The following is a 19605-nucleotide window of genomic DNA, read 5'->3' on the forward strand; positions in this document are numbered from 1 at the left end:
CAGTATCAAGCGATATATCTGTAAATGTTAATGGATTTGTAGTATAAACAAACATATTTTAAATACATTTTGATTTATTTCCCTTGGGTGGTTAGTTTATCATTTATAAGTAGTTAACATATTTCACATTTAAAGTGACTAATCACAACGATGGGTTACTTAACGTAATCCCGGGTTCTTTGATAACAGAGTGAGGTGTTTCACTATGGGAATCGCTTTGGGCGTGACCAATTACGGAAGCTCTTATGCCACCACGTCTATCTTTGACAGACAGGTCGACCTGAGATCAGGCTCCGCCCCCACCTATATCACTCAGGTCGACCCATAACGAAGTCATTATAAAGAGATTTCTTCCCGTTCCTGTGCAAGGAGGGAAGTGTTGGTGAAACACCTCACTCTGTTATCAAAGAACCCGGGATTACGTTAAGTAACCCATCGTTCTTTTTCTAACTTCGCTCTGTGTTTCACTATGGGAGATATAGACCACTCTCGGATTACACAACATACATTATACTTATCATATGGAACCTGATGTGCTGGCTCCTAGCACTGCATGAGCTAAGGATGGCTCCAACACATTCAGTCTATAAAATCGTACAAAAGTGTGCGGTGTAGCCCAGCTAGCTGCCGCACAGATCTCCTGGACTGAAACTCCCCTAAGCAAGGCCCATGAAGTAGCCATGCCCCTAGTGGAGTGGGCCCTTAAGCCCTCAGGAGGTTGCGAACCCCTGCATTTATATGCTAAAGAGATAGCCTCTACAATCCAATGGGACAGTCGCTGGCGTGACAACGGCTTCCCTTTGTGAGGAGTAGCCCATGACACAAACAGCTGGTCATTCTTCCTGAAACCTGCTGTCCTTTCCATGAACACACGAAGCGCCCGTACGGGACATAAAGAATTCAATCTCCTATCCCCCGGAGAAGAGAACGGAGGAGGGTGGAAGGCTGTAAGTTCTGTAGTTTGACATCTATAAGACGAGTCCACTACTTTAGGTACGAAAGCAGGGTTAGGGTGAAAGGAAACCCTTGTGAGCCCTGGAGAAAACTGCAGACAAGACGGGCTGACAGACAGGGCCTGTAAGTCGCTCACACGCTTCGCTGTCACCAGTGCTAACAGCAGTGCTGTCTTAAGAGATAGAAACTTCAACCCTATAGCTTCCAATGGCTCAAAGGGGTGTTGAGAAAGGGCCTCTAAAACCATAAACAAATCCCACAACGGGACCATTCGTCTGGCCACTGGCCTCTTACGCCGTGCCCCCTTCATAAAACGAGGGTGCTGACCTGCTGTCTTGTCACCAAAACCAACATGACAAGCAGATATAGCCGCTAAGTATACCTTTAACGTAGAAAAAGCCTTCCCTTTATCTAACAGATCCTGGAGAAAAAATAATATGTCCCTTACTGAGCATTGAAAAGGGACAATATGACTCAGTCCACACCATTCTTCAAAGACTCGCCATTTATTACTATAAAGTGTGCGAGTGGAAGAGGCTCTTGCACTCTGTATAGTGTGTACGACTGATGGGGGCAGACCTGCTGCACTCAAATTCCACCTCTCACGGGCCACCTCTCACCCCCCCCCCAAACCCCCCCCCCCCCCCCCCGCTTGTGACAGGAGGTCCCTCCAGGGAGCTATCCAACTTGGAGCTATCAGTATCAGTGACAATCCCATTTCCCTCACCCTGGCTAGAGTGGGTGAAATCAGACTCAGAGGGGGAAATGCATACAGCAGGACATTTGGCCATGGGTGGGCTAAAGCATCCACACCCAATGGTGCATTTTCGTCCGCCAGAGAGAAATACAGAGGACATTGAGCATTTTCCTGCGAGGCGAAGAGATCTACGGCAGCCTGGCCGTACTTCTGCCATATCTGCCTCACCACCTGGGGATGAAGCTTCCACTCTCTGTATAGGGGATTTCCCCTGGACAATAAATCTGCTTCCCTGTTCAATATCCTTGGAACATGGGTTGCCCTGATGGATAAAAGCCTTGTGTCGCACCACACAATCAGCTTTTTTGCTAACTGGTGCAGTTGAAGAGAGCGTGTGCCTCCCTGTCGGTTGATATAAGCAACCACTGTAGAATTGTCCGTTTTCACTAAAACATGCTGGCCCCTGATGAAGCTCAGAAAATGTTTCAGCGCTAGAAATACTGCCAACAATACCAAGTAATTTATGTGCTCGTGAATCAGCTGTGGAGGCCACAGACCGTTCACAGCTCTGCCCATCAGAGTTGCTCCCCAGCCCTTTAATGATGCGTCCGTCGTCATAGTGACTCTCGACAACACTGTTCTCAGGGGAATCCCCGTTCTGAGAGTCGCGGGGCTTTTCCAATGTCTGAGCGCTCTGACGCACACATGAGTTACTCTCACCGGTCGGCTGAGATGACGGCGAGAACATAGACGCAGATGCTCGACCCAGCGCTGAAAGTCTCTCATTATGAGTAGCCCCAGCCGTACTACAGAAGTCGCTGAAGCCATTAAACCCAGCATTCGTAGGCACAGTCTGAACGGGACAATTTTCCCCGTCTGAAAACGGGAAAGACACTGAGTGAAGGACGTGATCCTCCCCTCTGTCAGAGTGACTCGATAAGAGAGGGAGTTTATACTGAGTCCTAGATATTATGTGTGCTGCGCTGGCTCTAAGCGGCTCTTTTTTCCTGTTTATTCTGAATCCCAAGCTTTCGAGATGAATTAACACCATGTCTGCGTCTTTGATCGCTTGCTCCTTCGACGAGGCACATATCAGATAATCGTCTATGTACGACAATATTCTTATACCTTTGTTTCTCAAAGGAAAAAGTGCTGCTTCCACACATTTGCTGAATACTCTTGGCGCTAGAGATAGACCAAATGGCATGGTTTGAAACTCGAAAGCAGTGCCTCGGAATGCAAACCTGAGATATTTTCTGTGAGACGGGTAAATATCTATGTGTAAATACGCGTCTGACAGATCGATCGTCACAAACCAATCGTTCTGGCGGATGGATCGACAAAGTGTCTTGTGTGTCAACATTTTGAATGAATACTTCTGTAGGTGCTTGTTTAACACACGGAGATCTAAAATTGGACGCAGCGACGTGCTCCCTTTCTTTGGAATCACAAAGTAACGGGAGTAAAAACCCTGACAGCTCACTTCCTTTGGCACCACTCTGATGGCTCGTTTGTCTAAGAGAGTATCTATCTCGGCCGTCAGGACGCGAGCTGATTCTCCTTCGGCCACTGAGACTATCATACCATTGAATCTGGGTGGTTTCATGGCAAATTGAAGTCTGTATCCCCGTGAAATAGTGTTTACCACCCACGGATGAGCTGCGCATGCGCGCCAACTGAGTATGTGAGCCGAGAGAGGTCCCCTGTATACTTCCCCATCGTGGGCGCGCTTTGATGACGTCATTGAAGTTTCTGCGCAGACCCCTTCTGATGGAGCGTGCAATATCCGACGCCCTCGGCTGTCTGCCTGGCTGCGATAGTAAAACATTTTTTATTGTGTTTATTGAATTCGGGGAGCATATCGCCCTTAGCTCGTGGCTTGGATGCGATGATGCATTCTTTATTAAACATTCCCCTGAACAGATTGGCATTTGAAAACCCCTTGTGAGTGCTTGGTGACACTGGTGAACATTCTGAACTTGATAGCTTGCAGCGCGAGCCCTTACTGAACTCAGAACGACAGGGCTGGACCCTCTCCTTCTCTTTGCGGGCGGAGAGAGAAGTGCAGGGGAACATTTTCGTGTCAGGTCGCACGCTTTTTCTTCCGTTCCTCGGGGTGGGGCGAGCTCTTTCTCGCCGCCGCGGCCGCAAATGAATGCTTCCCCCATGGTCCGGAGCCATCAGATCTCGGACGATGGGCAGATTGTTGTCCGCTGGGAGCCGGTCTCACATTCCTAGCTCCCATCTGTCTTCCTCTCGTTGCAGCGGCTGGCTGAGAGGGTGGTCGCGGTGCCTGATTGCGTGGTAAACAGAGGTTAAAAGCTTCATCCTCTTGCTTCCTGAGGGTGCTGGTCTCTCTCATTTTCTCGAGAGCTGGTCCGAACAGGCCCTTGGTTGGCTGCGTCCATCACCTCTGCTTTTTTGAGCGTCGCTCAATCCTGACAAGTTTAGCCATAACGCTCTCTCACCTGAAATGTCCAAGCCCATCACACGGCCACAGCCCTGAACCGCGCCACGAGAAGAGCGTAGAATTAGATCGTTCACCACACATATCTCGTCCCAGAGTGCTGGGTTCGGCACTCCCGTGTCTAGTTGCCGCCCCATCTACTCCAAAATCACTGCCTGGTACGCTGACAGTAAAGTCACCGCGTTCAGCAAGCACACTGACTGCGCCGCATACTTGTACACCCTCTGATAAACGGACGCTGTCAAACGTTCCATCTTGCTCGGCAGCGAGATTTGGGATGAGGCAGAAATAGAGCGTCGATTCGGATGGAGGTGATAGGCCACTGAAGACTCTATCGCTGGGGGTCCGGCCAGCCCCAGCTCTCCCATTCCTTGGATCTCCAGCTTAGAACATCCCTTGGTCGGGAGCTTGCTCTTAAAGGGGCTAACCCAATGGCGGGACATCTCTTTCATGCACGCCAGCGCGGCGGGTAGAAGTTGTCTCGTTGTGGTTTGAGGTCATAAAGGTCCCTCTCTGCTCCTTCTGCATCCTGCGCCGCGGGCCACGCTAGGCCCAGTTTAGCCGCGGCTCGCTTGCACACCTCGTGCAGGTTACCGTCTGCCTGGGAGCCCGAGTCGGTCGCGCTCGGGGGTCTAGACTGTTGGACAGGGAAGAGAGAGTTGTTTTCCTCCTCGTCATCCATGTCCAAGTCGAGGAGGTCAGAGTTAGCGTTGCCCTCCGCGTCCTCGTCTCCCGGCTCCTCCTCCTCGTGGGCGAGAAGGCCATCGAACAGAGGAGGCATATCCAGGGATTCAGCTTCCATCATGTCAGCCCAGCTCGTGGTTGCTCGCTGATGGTCAGTAGCCTTAGGTTTAGCGGCAGCACCGGACAGACATGGGTCTTGCTGGCTAACCACCGCCACTCTCAGCCTTCTCTCCAAAATTTTTGCCAGCATTGACGCACAGTGAGTGCATGTTTGCGGGTCCGCAAGCGACGTTTGGCGCCCATACACACAATGCACATGGGATGAGGGTCCCTGCCCGAGACGGTTGCTCCACATGACGATGGACACGGTCGGGTTGCAGGCTCCCTGCTCTTCGACTCATTCCCTTTGGCGGGGGTAATGACTGTCGACATAACGGCCGGAGAGAGAGCGAGTGATTCAATGACTCGTCACAACACGTTAGTCCGATGGTCCACTTAGGGTAGTTAGCCCTTTTCACGGCTCGCCTTAACGCGTAGAGCTTAAAGATGGCTTGACGCCACTGGAAAATCCTAAGTGATAAAAGCGTAGTGATAACGCGCGATAGTCCAAACAGAATAGCTCGCCTTGACGCGGACACTATTCGGATGTGACACTCAACACAGTCCAATCCACTGATGTCGCGTTCGGTGGCGTAATCCAATGACGGTCCGCCTGTTGAACAGTTTAGCGAAATCAGCAATGAAGTCGGACGTGCTGAGAGAGCTTGATGTAATCCCTCACGGGAAGAAAGCGAGAATGACTTCGTTATGGGTCGATCTGAATTATATTGGTGGGGCCGAACCATGATCTCAGGTCGACCTGTCTGTCAAAGACAGACGTGGTGGCATAGGAGCTTCCGTAATTGGTCACGCCCAAAGCGATTCCAATAGTGAAACACCGAGCGAAGTTAGAAAAAGAACTTGGATATCACAGTTCAATGATTGCAGGTTTGCGTACTGTTCTGAGTTTTCATGCCACTGCTTTTATTCATATTGAGGAATACTGGAAGTGTTTCTGTGAGATGAGGAAATGCAGGTTCACATGTGTGCATGTGACTTATGTTACTTACTTGAAAAATGTAAAAGTAACCCATTACTTTACTAGTTACTTAAAAAAGTAATCTGATTACATAACTCACATTACTTGCCCTGCGTCATGAAAAATAAGATTAATACTCATAACTTCTTACTATTTGAATTAAAATGCATAAATAAACAAAACATTTCTCTCTCTCTCTCCCTCTCTCTCCCTCTTGCCCCCCCCCCCCCCCCCCCCTCTCTCTCTCTCTCTCTCTCTCTCTCTCTCAGCATGTGGTTCAGTGTGTGTTTGTGGCCATCAGGACGATCGGGAACATCATGATCGTCACCACACTTCTTCAGTTCATGTTCGCCTGCATCGGTGTGCAGTTGTTCAAGGTGCTCCAGCAAATACTTTCACATTAGAGAAAGATTTCATATTTAACAAACTCCTTTATCAAGCAATTTTCTATTATGTGATGAAAATGTTTGTCCTCAGGGGAAGTTCTACCGCTGTAGTGATGATGCAAAGTCAAGTCCAGAGGAATGCAGGTGTGTGTGTGTGTGTGTGTGTGTGTGTGTGTGTGTGTGTGTGTGTGTGTGTGTGTGTGTGAGAGTGTCTGTGTGTGTGTAAGTGTGTGTGTGTGTGTGTGTTGATCAGATCCACCATGTTTTTGTGTTTCCAGAGGGACATATATCGTGTACAGTATTGGTGAGACGGCTCTGCCACAAACGCGTGAGAGGATCTGGTTCAACAGCGACTTCAACTTTGATAATGTGCTGATGGCGATGATGGCTCTCTTCACTGTCTCAACGTTTGAAGGCTGGCCAGCGTAAGACCAGCACACACACACACGCTCACACACAAACACACTCACACACACACACACACACACACGCACACACACACACACACACGCTCACACACACACGCTCACACACACACACACACACACACACACACACTCACTCACTCACACACACACACTCACTCACTCACTCACTCACTCACTCACTCACTCACTCACTCACTCACTCACACACTCACTCACTCACTCACTCACACACACTCACTCACTCACTCACTCACTCACACACACACTCACTCACTCACTCACTCACACACACACACTCACTCACTCACTCACTCACTCACTCACTCACTCACTCACTCACTCACTCACTCACACACACACACACACACACACTCTCTCTCACACAAACACATATGCTAAAGTGTTCATGGTAAAAGTGAAGCTTTCAGTGATTGATTGTAAGGACTTTAACACAGTTTTGATGTCAGTCTGGGTTCTGGAGCGAAGCCAGTCGAGCAGCACTGAAACATGAAGCCGAAACATGCTGATGATGAAGTGCACTGGTCCACCGTGTGTCCTCTCTCCTTCAGCCTGCTGTACAAGGCCATCGACTCCAGCAAGGAAAACATCGGCCCGATCTACAACTACCGTGTGGAGATCTCCATCTTCTTCATCATCTACATCATTATCATCGCCTTCTTCATGATGAACATCTTTGTGGGTTTTGTCATCGTCACGTTTCAGGAACAGGGCGAGAAAGAATACAAGAACTGTGAGCTGGACAAGAACCAGGTCTGAAGTCCACACAGATATCATTATACAGTATATCGTGATCCAGGGTCAGGGTTGCCAAGTCCGGGGTTTTCCCGCAGAACTGGGACACTTTAAACTGTTGGCGCAGGTTGACTTTTTTCCCTGCGGGTTAAAGGTCTATTATGATTGTAATTGATATAAATGTGTAAAATGAAAAGGTACCACTTAACAATAAGGTTCGTTAGTTAACATTAGTTACCTACATTAGTTAGCATGAACTAATAATGAACCGCACTTATACAGCATTTATTCATCTTTGTCAATGTTAATTTCAACATTTATTAATACATTATTAAAATCTTGTTACATTAGTTAACTAACATGAACTAACAATGAACAGCTGCATTTGTATTTACTAACATTAACCAATACAGTAACAAATGTATTCATCATGGTTAGTTCATGTTAGTTAATACATGAACTAATGAACCTTATTGTAAAGTGTTACCGTTTTATTTAACTAAAATGCTTGTAGTGAGATATTTTACCCATTTTATATAACGATGATCCAACATTTTATGAAAACAGACTGTGTTGATAATTACTACGATATAGTGATTGATTTTCAAGTAATATGGCATATTATGGGCCCTATTTTAACGATCTGAAACGCAAGTGTCAAAGTGTAAAGCGCAAGTAACTTTGTGGGCGGATCCCGGCGCTGTTGCTATTTTCCCGGCGGGATAAATGCCTCTTGCGCCTGGCGCAAATCTAAAAGGGGTTGGTCTGAAGTAGCTTCATTATTCATAGGTGTGGTTTGGGCGTAACGTGGAATAAACCAATCAGAGCGTCATCTCACATTCCCTTTAAGAGCAGGTGCGCATGTTGCATGGCGGATTGCTATTATAACGGCGGATTTACCAAGCGCGCGCCAGGAGCGGTTCACAGCCGAGGAGACCGACGTTCTTGTCAGGACCGTGAAACTGAAAGACAGAGAAGTGACGTTGTATGGGGATGGGAGAAACCCACCCAAATCAACGTCGCTTAAACAGGCGTGGGAGGAAAAAAACTACATTTTTTTACATCTTCATGGACACCACAATGATTTCCCTCATGTGTTAATATTTTTATTTGTTATAAAGTATGATTTGCAAAAATAAAAACTGCTGCATCTGTGTTGATAAGAGAATCACAGTGTATGCGCGTTGTGCACCCGCTACATTATGGCCAAGCATGCGCGCTTAAAATAGCATTATGAACAACGCGCAACGCGCCACTGACTTTAGACTGGGTTTTTTCTGGTCAGTGGCGCAATTGTTTTCTGGAACTGCAAAATAGCACTAGGGAATGTTTGCGCCGAAACACGCCTCCTTTTTGCGCCGACCCGCCCAGGGAGCGCAAGTTCATTTCCTAGTTTGCCGACGTGCGTCTGTGGAGGGAAAAGCCCGCTTTGCGCGGGTGCAAAATACGAATGATACATGTGTCAGTGTACAAAGTCATTTGCGCTGAGTGCAAGATAGGGCCCTATGAGTTTTGATATTTGGGATAGTGTCACTGGGTGAGTTTTGTTTCGCAGACCTGGCAACCCTGTCCAGTGTGGATATGGAGGAAAGATGAGTCTGATTGTGTGTGTGTGTTGACAGCGGCAGTGTGTGGAGTACGCTCTGAAAGCCCGTCCGCTGAGGAGATACATCCCCAAAAACCCCTACCAGTATAAGTTCTGGTATGTGGTGAACTCCACAGGCTTCGAGTACGTCATGTTCGTGCTCATCGTCCTCAACACGCTGTGTCTGGCGGTTCAGGTGAGAGAGACATCGGCACTGAGACACAAACCTCATCAGAGATCCTGCATATATCGCCACATCACAGTGTTTTACAATGGCTAGGACTTTAACACGGTTCTCTTTACCAACTTTCAGCATAAAAGAGAGAGTGCACAAAAAACATTTCACACGTCTTAAATCACAACATTAGCAAAGGTTTCACCAACAAACACACCTTGTCAGTCATAAAACAAAGAGCTACAAACATTAAAGTACCTTTTTTTTGGATATTTCCCTTCATGTAGTGTGTAATAAATCTGTTTGTGAATGTAAAAGGCCTGCAGAGTTTCAAAGTGCAGATACAGTCAAACCTAAATTTATTCAGACACCAAAGATATTTGTTTACTAGTGTGTGCAGGACACTATAGTTAATTTATGTAAGCGAGGAGAGCAAAATAAAATAAACTCATATTATACCCAAATATTCTTCATACAGTGACTACCAGTGACATTTATAAACATTTGGGATCAGAAATGATTCCTCCACTTTGAGCTGATCATGTTTTGATGGAGTGTGTTTTCTGTAACTGCTAATGCTCTTTTTACACACAGACTGAACAACATGAAGCATTGCTTGGTCACTGGTTGAGCTAAACTGGTATTATCTAATTGTGTAGTTAAATTTAACAGCTGACAGATATTCAACATAATTCATGTGTGAGAGTCTAACAGAAGGACGGACAAAACCAGTCAAATATCCACTGAGTTCTGCTCATATTTATCACCTTTTTCTAAACTATAGCGAATAAACTGATCATGTGAGAAATGTTGAAGGAGTCTGAATAAATTTTGGTTTGACTGTATATTGAGTTATTGTCTCATAACATAAAGAAGTGATTCTGAACTGAAACGAGTCATCAGTAATTCCAGTCTGTGTACGTTTGTAACACATTTGCATAATGCCCGCCTCTGGTCTTGATTGGCTGATCAGCGTCTCTTAGCTCCGCCCTCAAACACTAGTGTATCGGAGACTGGGAGAGTTTGGTTCGTGTTGTTCGTGTCGAGAAGACGCTGTTTTCTGCTAACAAAGCAAATCCACTTTGATGAGATTGATACGGTGAAACCCACGCCATCGTTACTGTTCGTATCACTGTGATCAAGAGCTGAGATTCAGATATGATAATGACTGACCAATCAGAGCAGAGCAGCTCTCAGAGAGGCGGGGCTTAGAGAGACTGAATCCTTGAGCGAAAGATCTTATTTATTAAAAAATCCACCACAATAGTTAGATAATATCAAAGACATCAGAGCGATTAGAAGAAGCAATGGAGGAACAAAATGATGCTGTATCAACAGCTTTGAGATTACGGTAGGATATAACAGTTGTTGAACATTTCTTACGCATAGGCAAGCTTAAGCTAAAATCAAGCAGTTTATAATATTGATATGATCCGAGATACCGGTATCAGATGAAGAGATGGAAGAGATATTAGGCCTCGATGTACAGATGAAATCAAGGGTATGGCCATGCGTATGAGTAGGAACATTAAAATGCTGAGTCAGATTAAAGCATTCAAAAATAGAAAAGTAAGTGATTAGTGTTAGAGCAAACAGCATCAACATGAATATCAAAGTCAATGAGCAGGCAAGAGTCAACAGTTCACTGAGAAAAGAAGTTGGACAGGACCTTAGGAGGACGATAGAGCAAGATAATTATAAGAGAGTCAGCATTTAATACCATTCAAATGCATTGATGTCGTGAAAGTCAAGTAGCTTGAGTCGGAGGTTATCACGATGGATGATAGCGAGACCGTGCAGTCGAGGTCTAGACAGATGCTTATATCCGTCTGGTGTAAGTAGATTTAACTGCAGAAAATCTTCAGGAACTTGCCAAGTTTCAGGGAGAAGAAAAATGTCAAGCTTATTGTCAGTGATCATTTCATTGAGATAAGGGGCTTTGTCCGAGATTGATCGACAGTTCAAAAGTGCAAAGTAATGATGCAAGACATTCAAATTAGAGCTATGTTGCTGATCGCTATCAATGAGATGAATAGTGAGACCGGCAGACGATTGTCTATGTATGGGCGATAGTCTGTAGTTGGTCCAGATGCATGGAAGAGCATCAGGCGTAAAGGAAAAGTTATGTATGTATGTGGTATGTATGTATTATATTCATACGTCATCGATCAAGACGCGGGCGGCATTTAAAGGCCCTTAGTTGTGATGCTAACTATCCAATATCCATTACGGATGCGAGACAAAAAATGAGGCAGAAGACAAAAGAAAGATTTTTTTTTTTTGCCCAGGGCATGTTGATACTGAGGAATTGAGAGCCAATCACAAGCAAAAACCACGTTAGCCAAACCCTGATGTCACTTCACCTAAAACACCAGATTAGATAGGAGACAACGCACCCAGATAGCAAGCAGTAAACAAACAGCGCAACCGACTGAGGGCCAGATGTACTAACGCTTTTGCGCCCTCTTCAGGCGTATTTGTTTTGCAAAGTGCGCATATAACCATGGCCAGACATGGGCAGTATTTCAATTAAATGTATTTTAAATACGTATTTAATTACTTTAGTGTATTTTGTAATTTGTATTTTGCCACAACTAAATGCTCATGTCTACTTATCTGGATTTAAAAAATCATCTGCACCAATTGAGCACATTATATATCACACATTTGTAATTAAAACAGGTGGATGGAAACATTGCTACTAATAGTAGAGCAAGGTTGTTTTTTTTCCACTTAAAGGGATAGTTCACCCCAAAATGAAAACTCTGTCAGTAATTACTCTCCCTCATGTTGTTCCAAACCTGTAAGACTTTCGTTCATCTTCGGAACACAAGTTAAGATATTTTTGATACTCGGCCTCGAGTTAGTTCACGTAGTGTAACTGCACAGCGCTTCTGGTTGTACAGAAGCTGTTACACTACGTGAACTCACTCGAGGCCCACAGAGAAGGAAATGAATAGTTGAATAAAGTTGTTATTTTTGTTTGTTTTTTTTGCGCACAAAAAGTATTCTCGTCGCTTGATAAACTTAAGATTGAGCCACTGTAGTCACTCGGATTATTTTAACAATGTCTTTAATAACTTTTCTGGGCCGGCCAGTTTCGATCCCTTAGAAGCCTATGGAGGAGTGATCCAGCTCTCAGATTTAATCAGAAATATATTAATTTGTGTTCCGAAGATGAACTAAGGTCTTACGGGGTTGAACAACATGAGGGAGAGTCATTACTGACAGAGTTTACATTTTGGGGTGAACTATCCCTTTAAGGAATGAATGTATATTGTCTTAGTTTGTAATCCACATAAAATGATGTTCATTTTGAATTTTCTATGTATTATACTCAGCATCAGGGCCAGTCACGGCTTTTCAATTATGGGATGGACATTTTGAACATGGTGTTCACGGGGGTCTTCGCAGTCGAAATGATTCTCAAACTGGTAGCCTTCCAGCCGAAGGTATGTGTCTCTGTAGTGTGAGTGTAAAGCTTGTGCCCCTGTCCCGTGATGTTTAACCCTTCTGCTCTCCTGTCCCCCCCGCTGGTGTGTGTCTGATCAGGGTTATTGTGTGGACCCCTGGAATGGGTTTGATGCACTGGTGGTGATTGGCAGCGTAGTAGACATCGTTCTGAGTCAGGTAGACGCCCGTCTCTCCTCTCGCCTGTCTGACCCTCACTTCTGCTAGCCGGCGTTTGTGTATGTGTGTTTATTTGGTCACTTGTCCTTCAGTGTGCTGTGTTTATAGATGTCTGACACAGAGCATGCTTTAAGAAGTCTTATTTATGGTTACAGAATTTAAGCCATACCAAAATAATAACAAAATATGTCAGATAAGAAGATATCAAATTGTTATTATGCAGATAAATATTTGTGCTCACTAATAAATAATGTAAAATACAGAAACTTGCGCCTTTGGCTATTTAACAATGTTTTGTGATGAAATTGAAAATGATTTGTATTATAATAGAAGCCAGTATAAATCATCATGTATGCACAGTTTAGTTTAATGTGATCATAGTTTAAGTGATCATAACATTTACAAAGCACAATCTGTGCTCATGAATGTGATAATTTACATGATGATTTATACTTGTTCTGATATGAGTTCTGCTCATGTTTCATGAATGAATATATTTAGAATCACAAAAAAAGTAAAAAAAAGTGAAGCGTCCGGAACACATTACAGTAGGTCATGCGAATGTCACAATGGAAAAGGTTTTCATTTTCTTAATGTATAGTATACTGTAGTTGTCTTTTGATTTTAGGGTGATATGTGACATAAACATTATTATGAAAACCAAATAAACTGTTATATATAAATACCCAGAATGCCTAGCTGATGTTGTTGCGGTAGGATGTGTCTCAATCCGCTCCCTAGTTTCAGTGCACTGGTCATCTCCAGAAATCTCACAATGAATGCAATAACCAGCAAGCATTGGTTTCTCAATACAATCCCATACAGGAAATGTCATCATGTCTTATTTAGAAATGGAGGACGAAGACATGATGGCAATCCATGACTTTTAACAGTTTCGGTACAATAAAGATGCGTGCTAAATGAAACAAGACCATCAGTGTCCCATTGTTGGGCTCAAGCCCCTTGCTAGTGTCTGAATTAGTGTTCACTGTACTCTGATTGCCATTATAGGGAGGTCGGGAGCAGAATGAGACACAGAAACAGTGTGTTGCTCTTTCTGTGTGCGGCTGCAACATCAAAACTGTGATTTTTCTTCTGTCTTTTTCTTCCCTCTTTTCTGTTCCTTTGTCAATCCATCTCTTTTCCTCTGCCATCTCTCTGTTTCGCTGGGTGTCCGCAGCACTATTTTGCCGATGCATGGAACACGTTTGATGCCTTAATTGTTGTTGGTAGCATCGTTGACATTGCGATCACTGAGGTCAATGTAAGTAATATGTGGTCCAGGCCCAGCTCTGTGTTCTCTCTTCTCTGTCTGTTTCTGTTCAGATATTAAAGGTGTTTTCCCATCTTACTACTGATATAAGGATGTAGTCACATCATTTGATATGTTTAGTGTGCAAAAGATAGGCTGTACAAGTCATTTCAACTCATTTTAACTCACTCAGTAAAGTAATGGAAAAACATATGTTGCCATGACTTATTAAAGGGATACTCCACCAGTTTTTCTTATTAAACTATGTTATTCCCTTAACTAAGACGAGTTGATACATACCTCTCTCGTCTCAGTGCGTGCACTATATCGCTCTGTATTGCCGCAAAACTATGTTAGCACTTAGCTTAGCCCATGCATTAAATATGGGCCAAGCAGAGAAGCGACCAAACACTTCCACGTTTTCCCTATGTAAACACAGTTACTCGAGTAGTGTAACTTGACCTGGGCTGGTGACACAAAATAAACCGTTGCGCTTTTCTAAGCGTTTAAAATTGATGACTATATTGTATGGCGGAATACCATAACAAGTGCTTTTGAGCACTTCCACTTGGCGCAATAATATCTTCACTCGTGAAAAGTCCTCTTACCGGCTCCCGCTTCCTCTCCCCCTCCCTCTGACATTTCCGTCAACCAACGTGACATGCGCCGGTAGTAGTAGTTCGAGCGGAGTTGACGAAGTAACAGGTTGTTGGAAGCTAGTTAGCATTCTAAACAGCACAGGCTCTCAATTTCGGTCGGCATCTGTTCGCAACAGTCACACTTGCACCACCAATTGCTGTTTGCCCGTGGTCTTTCGCCAGCTCCGGTCTGTTCTGGATCATATCTTTCTTGCCTCTCACGGTCCATAAGAGCTAATTCCTCCTCCGTGTACTCGGGTTCAAACAGATATGGCTCTGGGTCTTCTACAAAGAAGTCATAATCATCTACAAAGTCCGCCATTGCAAATGATCTGCAGTTTGCTAATAGCACAGGTAGTAAAAGTCACGTTGGTTGTATTGACGGAAATGTCAGAGGGAGGGGGAGAGGAAGCGGGAGCCGGTAAGAGGACTTTTCACGAGTGAAGATATTATTGCGCCAAGTGGAACTACTCAAAAGCACTTGTTATGGTATTCCGCCATACAATATAGTCATCAATTTTAAACGCTTAGAAAAGCGCAACGGTTTATTTTGTGTCACCAGCCCAGGTCAAGTTACACTACTCGAGTAACTGTGTTTACATAGGGAAAACGTGGAAGTGTTTGGTCGCTTCTCTGCTTGGCCCATATTTAATGCATGGGCTAAGCTAAGTGCTAACATAGTTTTGCGGCAATACAGAGCGATATAGTGCACGCACTGAGACGAGAGAGGTATGTATCAACTCGTCTTAGTTAAGGGAATAACATAGTTTAATAAGAAAAACTGGTGGAGTATCCCTTTAATCATATAATTTTTTTACAGTGTTTTTATATGTTTAAACTGTAAGTGTTCCCACCGAGGGAAGAATACCAAGTTCTGTCATGAGACTCTAGATGGCGCAGAATGATAGGTCCTCAATCTGCTTGCAATTACATGATTTATTTTTTAGGGCACAGCTGATTGGGTTCAGTTATTCATCAGTAGCCAATGAGCTTGCTGCACAACCTTCAAATACTTGGTCAGCATTTGCTGTAGCATTTGCAGCGCGCTTTCAAAAACCCTCCACGTTCCCCAGCTCCACCTGTATAGATTTGCTATGGGTAATAGCAATGCCAAGGTTTACTTGCTCACAACAGCGTGTCGTGCATATATATATATATATACTTGTTCTGCAGCAGCAGCAATAACAGCAACAGTAATAACATCAACAGTAATTATCAGCAGCAATAACAATAACAGCAACAGCAATAACAGCAGCAACAACAATAACAGCAGCAGCAGCAATAACAGCAGCAGCAATAATAACAGCAGCAACAATAACAGCAGCAGCAATGACGGCAGCAGCAATAATAGCAGCATCAGCAGCAATAACAATAACAGCAACAGCAATAACAGCAGCAACAACAATAACAGCAGCAGCAGCAATAACAGCAGCAACAATAATAGCAGCATCAGCAGGGATAACAGCAGCAGCAGCAATAACAGCAGCAGCAGCAATAACAGCACCAGCAACAATAACAGCAGCAGCAATAACGGCAGCAGCAGCAACAATAACAGCAGCAGCAATAACAGCAGCAGCAACAATAACAGCAGCAGCAATAACGGCAGCAGCAGCAATAACAGCAGCAGCAGCAATAACAGCAGCAGCAATAATAGCAGCATCAGCAGCGATAACAGCAGCAGCAGCAATAACAGCAGCAGCAATAATAGCAGCATCAGCAGCGATAACAGCAGCAGCAGCATTAACAGCAGCAGCAACAATAACAGCAGCAGCAGCAGCAATAACAGCAGCAGCAGCAATAACAGCAGCAGCAACAATAACAGCAGCAGCAGTGATTACAGCAGCAGCAATAACAGCAGCAGCACCAATAACAGCAGCAGCAATAACAGCAGCAGCAGCAATAACAGCAGCAGCAGTGATTACAGCAGCAGCAATAACAGCAGCAGCAACAATAACAGCAGCAGCAGTGATTACAGCAGCAACAATAACAGCAGCAGCAATAACAGCAGCAGCAGTGATTACAGCAGCAACAATAACAGCAGCAGCAATAACAGAAGCAGCAGCAATAACAGCAGCAGCAACAATAACAGCAGCAGCAATAACAGAAGCAGCAGCAATAACAGCAGCAGCAGCAACAATAACAGTAGCAGCAATAACAGCAGCAGCAGCAGCAATAGCAGCAGCAGCAGCAATAACAGCAGCAGCAGCAATAGCAACAGCAGCAATAACAGCAGCAGCAATAACAGCAGCAGCAGTGATTACAGCTGCAACAATAACAGCAGCAGCAATAACAGCAGCAGCAGCAGCAACAATAACAGCAGCAGCAATAACAGCAGCAATAACAGCAGCAGCAACAATAACAGCAGTAGCAGCAATAACAGCAGCAGCAATAACAGCAGCAGCAGCAACAATAACAGTAGCAGCAATAACAGCAGCAGCAACAATAACAGCAGCAGCAGTGATTACAGCAGCAGCAATAACAGCAACAATAACAGCAGCAGCAGCAGCAATAACAGCAGCAGCAACAATAACAACAGCAGCAGTGATTACAGCAGCAGCAGCAATAACAGCAGCAGCAGCAAGCAGCAGCAATAATAGCAGCATCAGCAGCGATAACAGCAGCAATAACAGCAGCAGCAGCAATAACAGCAACAATAACAGCAGCAGCAGCAATAACAGCAGCAGCAACAATAACAGCAGCAGCAGTGATTACAGCAGCAGCAGCAATAACAGCAGCAGCAACAATAACAGCAGCAGCAGTGATTACAGCAGCAGCAATAACAGCAGCAGCAGCATTAACAGCAGCAGCAGCAATAACAGCAGCAGCAACAATAACAACAGCAGCAGCAATAACAGCAGCAGCAGTGATTACAGCAGCAGCAACAATAACAGCAGCAGCAGCGATAACAGCAGCAGCAGTGATTACAGCAGCAGCAGCAATAACAGCAGCAGCAGTGATTACAGCAGCAGCAGCAATAACAGCAGCAGCAACAATAACAGCAGCAGCAGCAGCAGCAATAACAGCAGCAGCAGCAACAATAACAGCAGTAGCAGCAATAACAGCAGCAGCAGCAATAACAGAAGCAGCAGCAATAACAGCAGCAGCAACAATAACAGCAGCAGCAATAACAGCAGCAGCAGCAATAACAGCAGCAGCAACAATAACAGCAGTAGCAGCAATAACAGTAGCAGCAATAACAGCAGCAGCAATAACAGCAGCAGCAGCAGCAATAACAGTAGCAGCAATAACAGCAGCAGCAATAACAGCAGCAGCAGCAACAATAACAGTAGCAGCAATAACAGCAGCAGCAACAATAACAGCAGCAGCAGCGATAACAGCAGCATCAACGATAACAGCAGCAGCAGTGATTACAGCAGCAGCAACAACAATAGCAATAATAGCAGCATCAGCAGCGATAACAGCAGCAATAACAGCAGCAGCAGCAATAACAGCAACAATAACAGCAGCAGCAGCAATAACAGCAGCAGCAACAATAACAGCAGCAGCAATAACAGCAACAATAACAGCAGCAGCAGCAATAACAGCAGCAGCAACAATAACAGCAGCAGCAGTGATTACAGCAGCAGCAGCAATAACAGCAGCAGCAACAATAACAGCAGCAGCAGTGATTACAGCAGCAGCAATAACAGCAGCAGCAGCAATAACAGCAGCAGCAACAATAACAGCAGCAGCAACGATAACAGCAGCAGCAGCAATAACAGCAGCAGCAGCAATAACAGCAGCTGCAGCAATAACAGCAGCAGCAACAATAACAGCAGCAGCAGCAATAACAGCAGCTGCAGCAATAACAGCAGCAGCAACAATAACAGCAGCAGCAACAATAACAGCAGCATCAACGATAACAGCAGCAGCAGTGATTACAGCAGCAGCAGCAACAATAACAGCAGCAGCAGCAATAACAGCAGCAATAACAGCAGCAGCAGCAACAATAACAGCAGCAGCAATAACAGCAGTAGCAGCAATAACAGTAGCAGCAATAACAGCAGCAGCAGCAATAACAGTAGCAGCAATAACAGCAGCAGCAATAACAGCAGCAGCAGCAACAATAACAGCAGCAGCAGCAATAACAGCAGCAGCAGGAATAACAGCAGCAGCAACAATAACAGCAGCAGCAGCAATAACAGCAGCAGCAGCAACAATAACAGCAGCAGCAATAACAGCAGCAGCAGCAATAACAGCAGCAGCAGCAATAACAGTAGCAGCAATAACAGCAGCAGCAATAACAGCAGCAGCAGCAGCAATAACAGCAGCAGCAGCAACAATAACAGCAGCAGCAATAACAGCAGTAGCAGCAATAACAGTAGCAGCAATAACAGCAGCAGCAATAACAGTAGCAGCAATAACAGCAGCAGCAATAACAGCAGCAGCAGCAGCAACAATAACAGCAGCAGCAGCGATAACAGCAGCATCAACGATAACAGCAGCAGCAGTGATTACAGCAGCAGCAACAATAACAGCAGCAGCAATAACAGCAGCAGCAGCAGCAATAACAGCAGCAGCAACAATAACAGCAGCAGCAGTGATTACAGCAGCAGCAGCAACAATAACAGCAGCAGCAATAACAGAAGCAGCAGCAATAACAGCAGCAGCAATAACAGCAGCAGCAACAATAACAACAGTAGCAGCAATAACAGTAGCAGCAATAACAGCATTAGCAATAACAGCAGCAGCAACAATAACAACAGTAGCAGCAATAACAGTAGCAGCAATAACAGCATTAGCAATAACAGCAGCAGCAATAACAGCAGCAGCAATAACAGCAGCAGCAATAACAGCAGCAGCAGCAACAATAACAGCAGCAGCAATAACAGCAGCAGCAACAATAACAGCAGCAGCAATAACAGCAGCAGCAGCAAT

The 19605-nt window shown here is 44.9% G+C and overlaps 1 protein-coding gene across 5 annotated transcripts in view; it reads left to right on the forward strand.

Moving 5' to 3' along the window:
- Positions 1 to 19605, forward strand: part of cacna1db (calcium channel, voltage-dependent, L type, alpha 1D subunit, b) — a 145712-nt gene that overhangs the window by 93747 nt on the left and 32360 nt on the right. For 3 of the 5 annotated variants that reach the window (XM_056246929.1, XM_056246931.1, XM_056246933.1), the window contains 8 exons: positions 6150 to 6257; positions 6358 to 6410; positions 6545 to 6691; positions 7264 to 7465; positions 9070 to 9228; positions 12549 to 12659; positions 12760 to 12837; positions 14018 to 14101. In XM_056246929.1, coding sequence (XP_056102904.1) covers positions 6150 to 6257; positions 6358 to 6410; positions 6545 to 6691; positions 7264 to 7465; positions 9070 to 9228; positions 12549 to 12659; positions 12760 to 12837; positions 14018 to 14101 — 942 coding nt within the window. The remainder of the gene's footprint in view (positions 1 to 6149; positions 6258 to 6357; positions 6411 to 6544; positions 6692 to 7263; positions 7466 to 9069; positions 9229 to 12548; positions 12660 to 12759; positions 12838 to 14017; positions 14102 to 19605) is intronic. The other 2 variants (XM_056246930.1, XM_056246932.1) reach the window with 1 other exon arrangement.

This window comes from Rhinichthys klamathensis, unplaced genomic scaffold (genome assembly GCF_029890125.1).
Source record: "Rhinichthys klamathensis goyatoka isolate OS25496 unplaced genomic scaffold, OSU_Roscu_1.1 h1tg000040l_1, whole genome shotgun sequence".
Classification (NCBI taxonomy): Eukaryota; Metazoa; Chordata; class Actinopteri; order Cypriniformes; family Leuciscidae; genus Rhinichthys; species Rhinichthys klamathensis.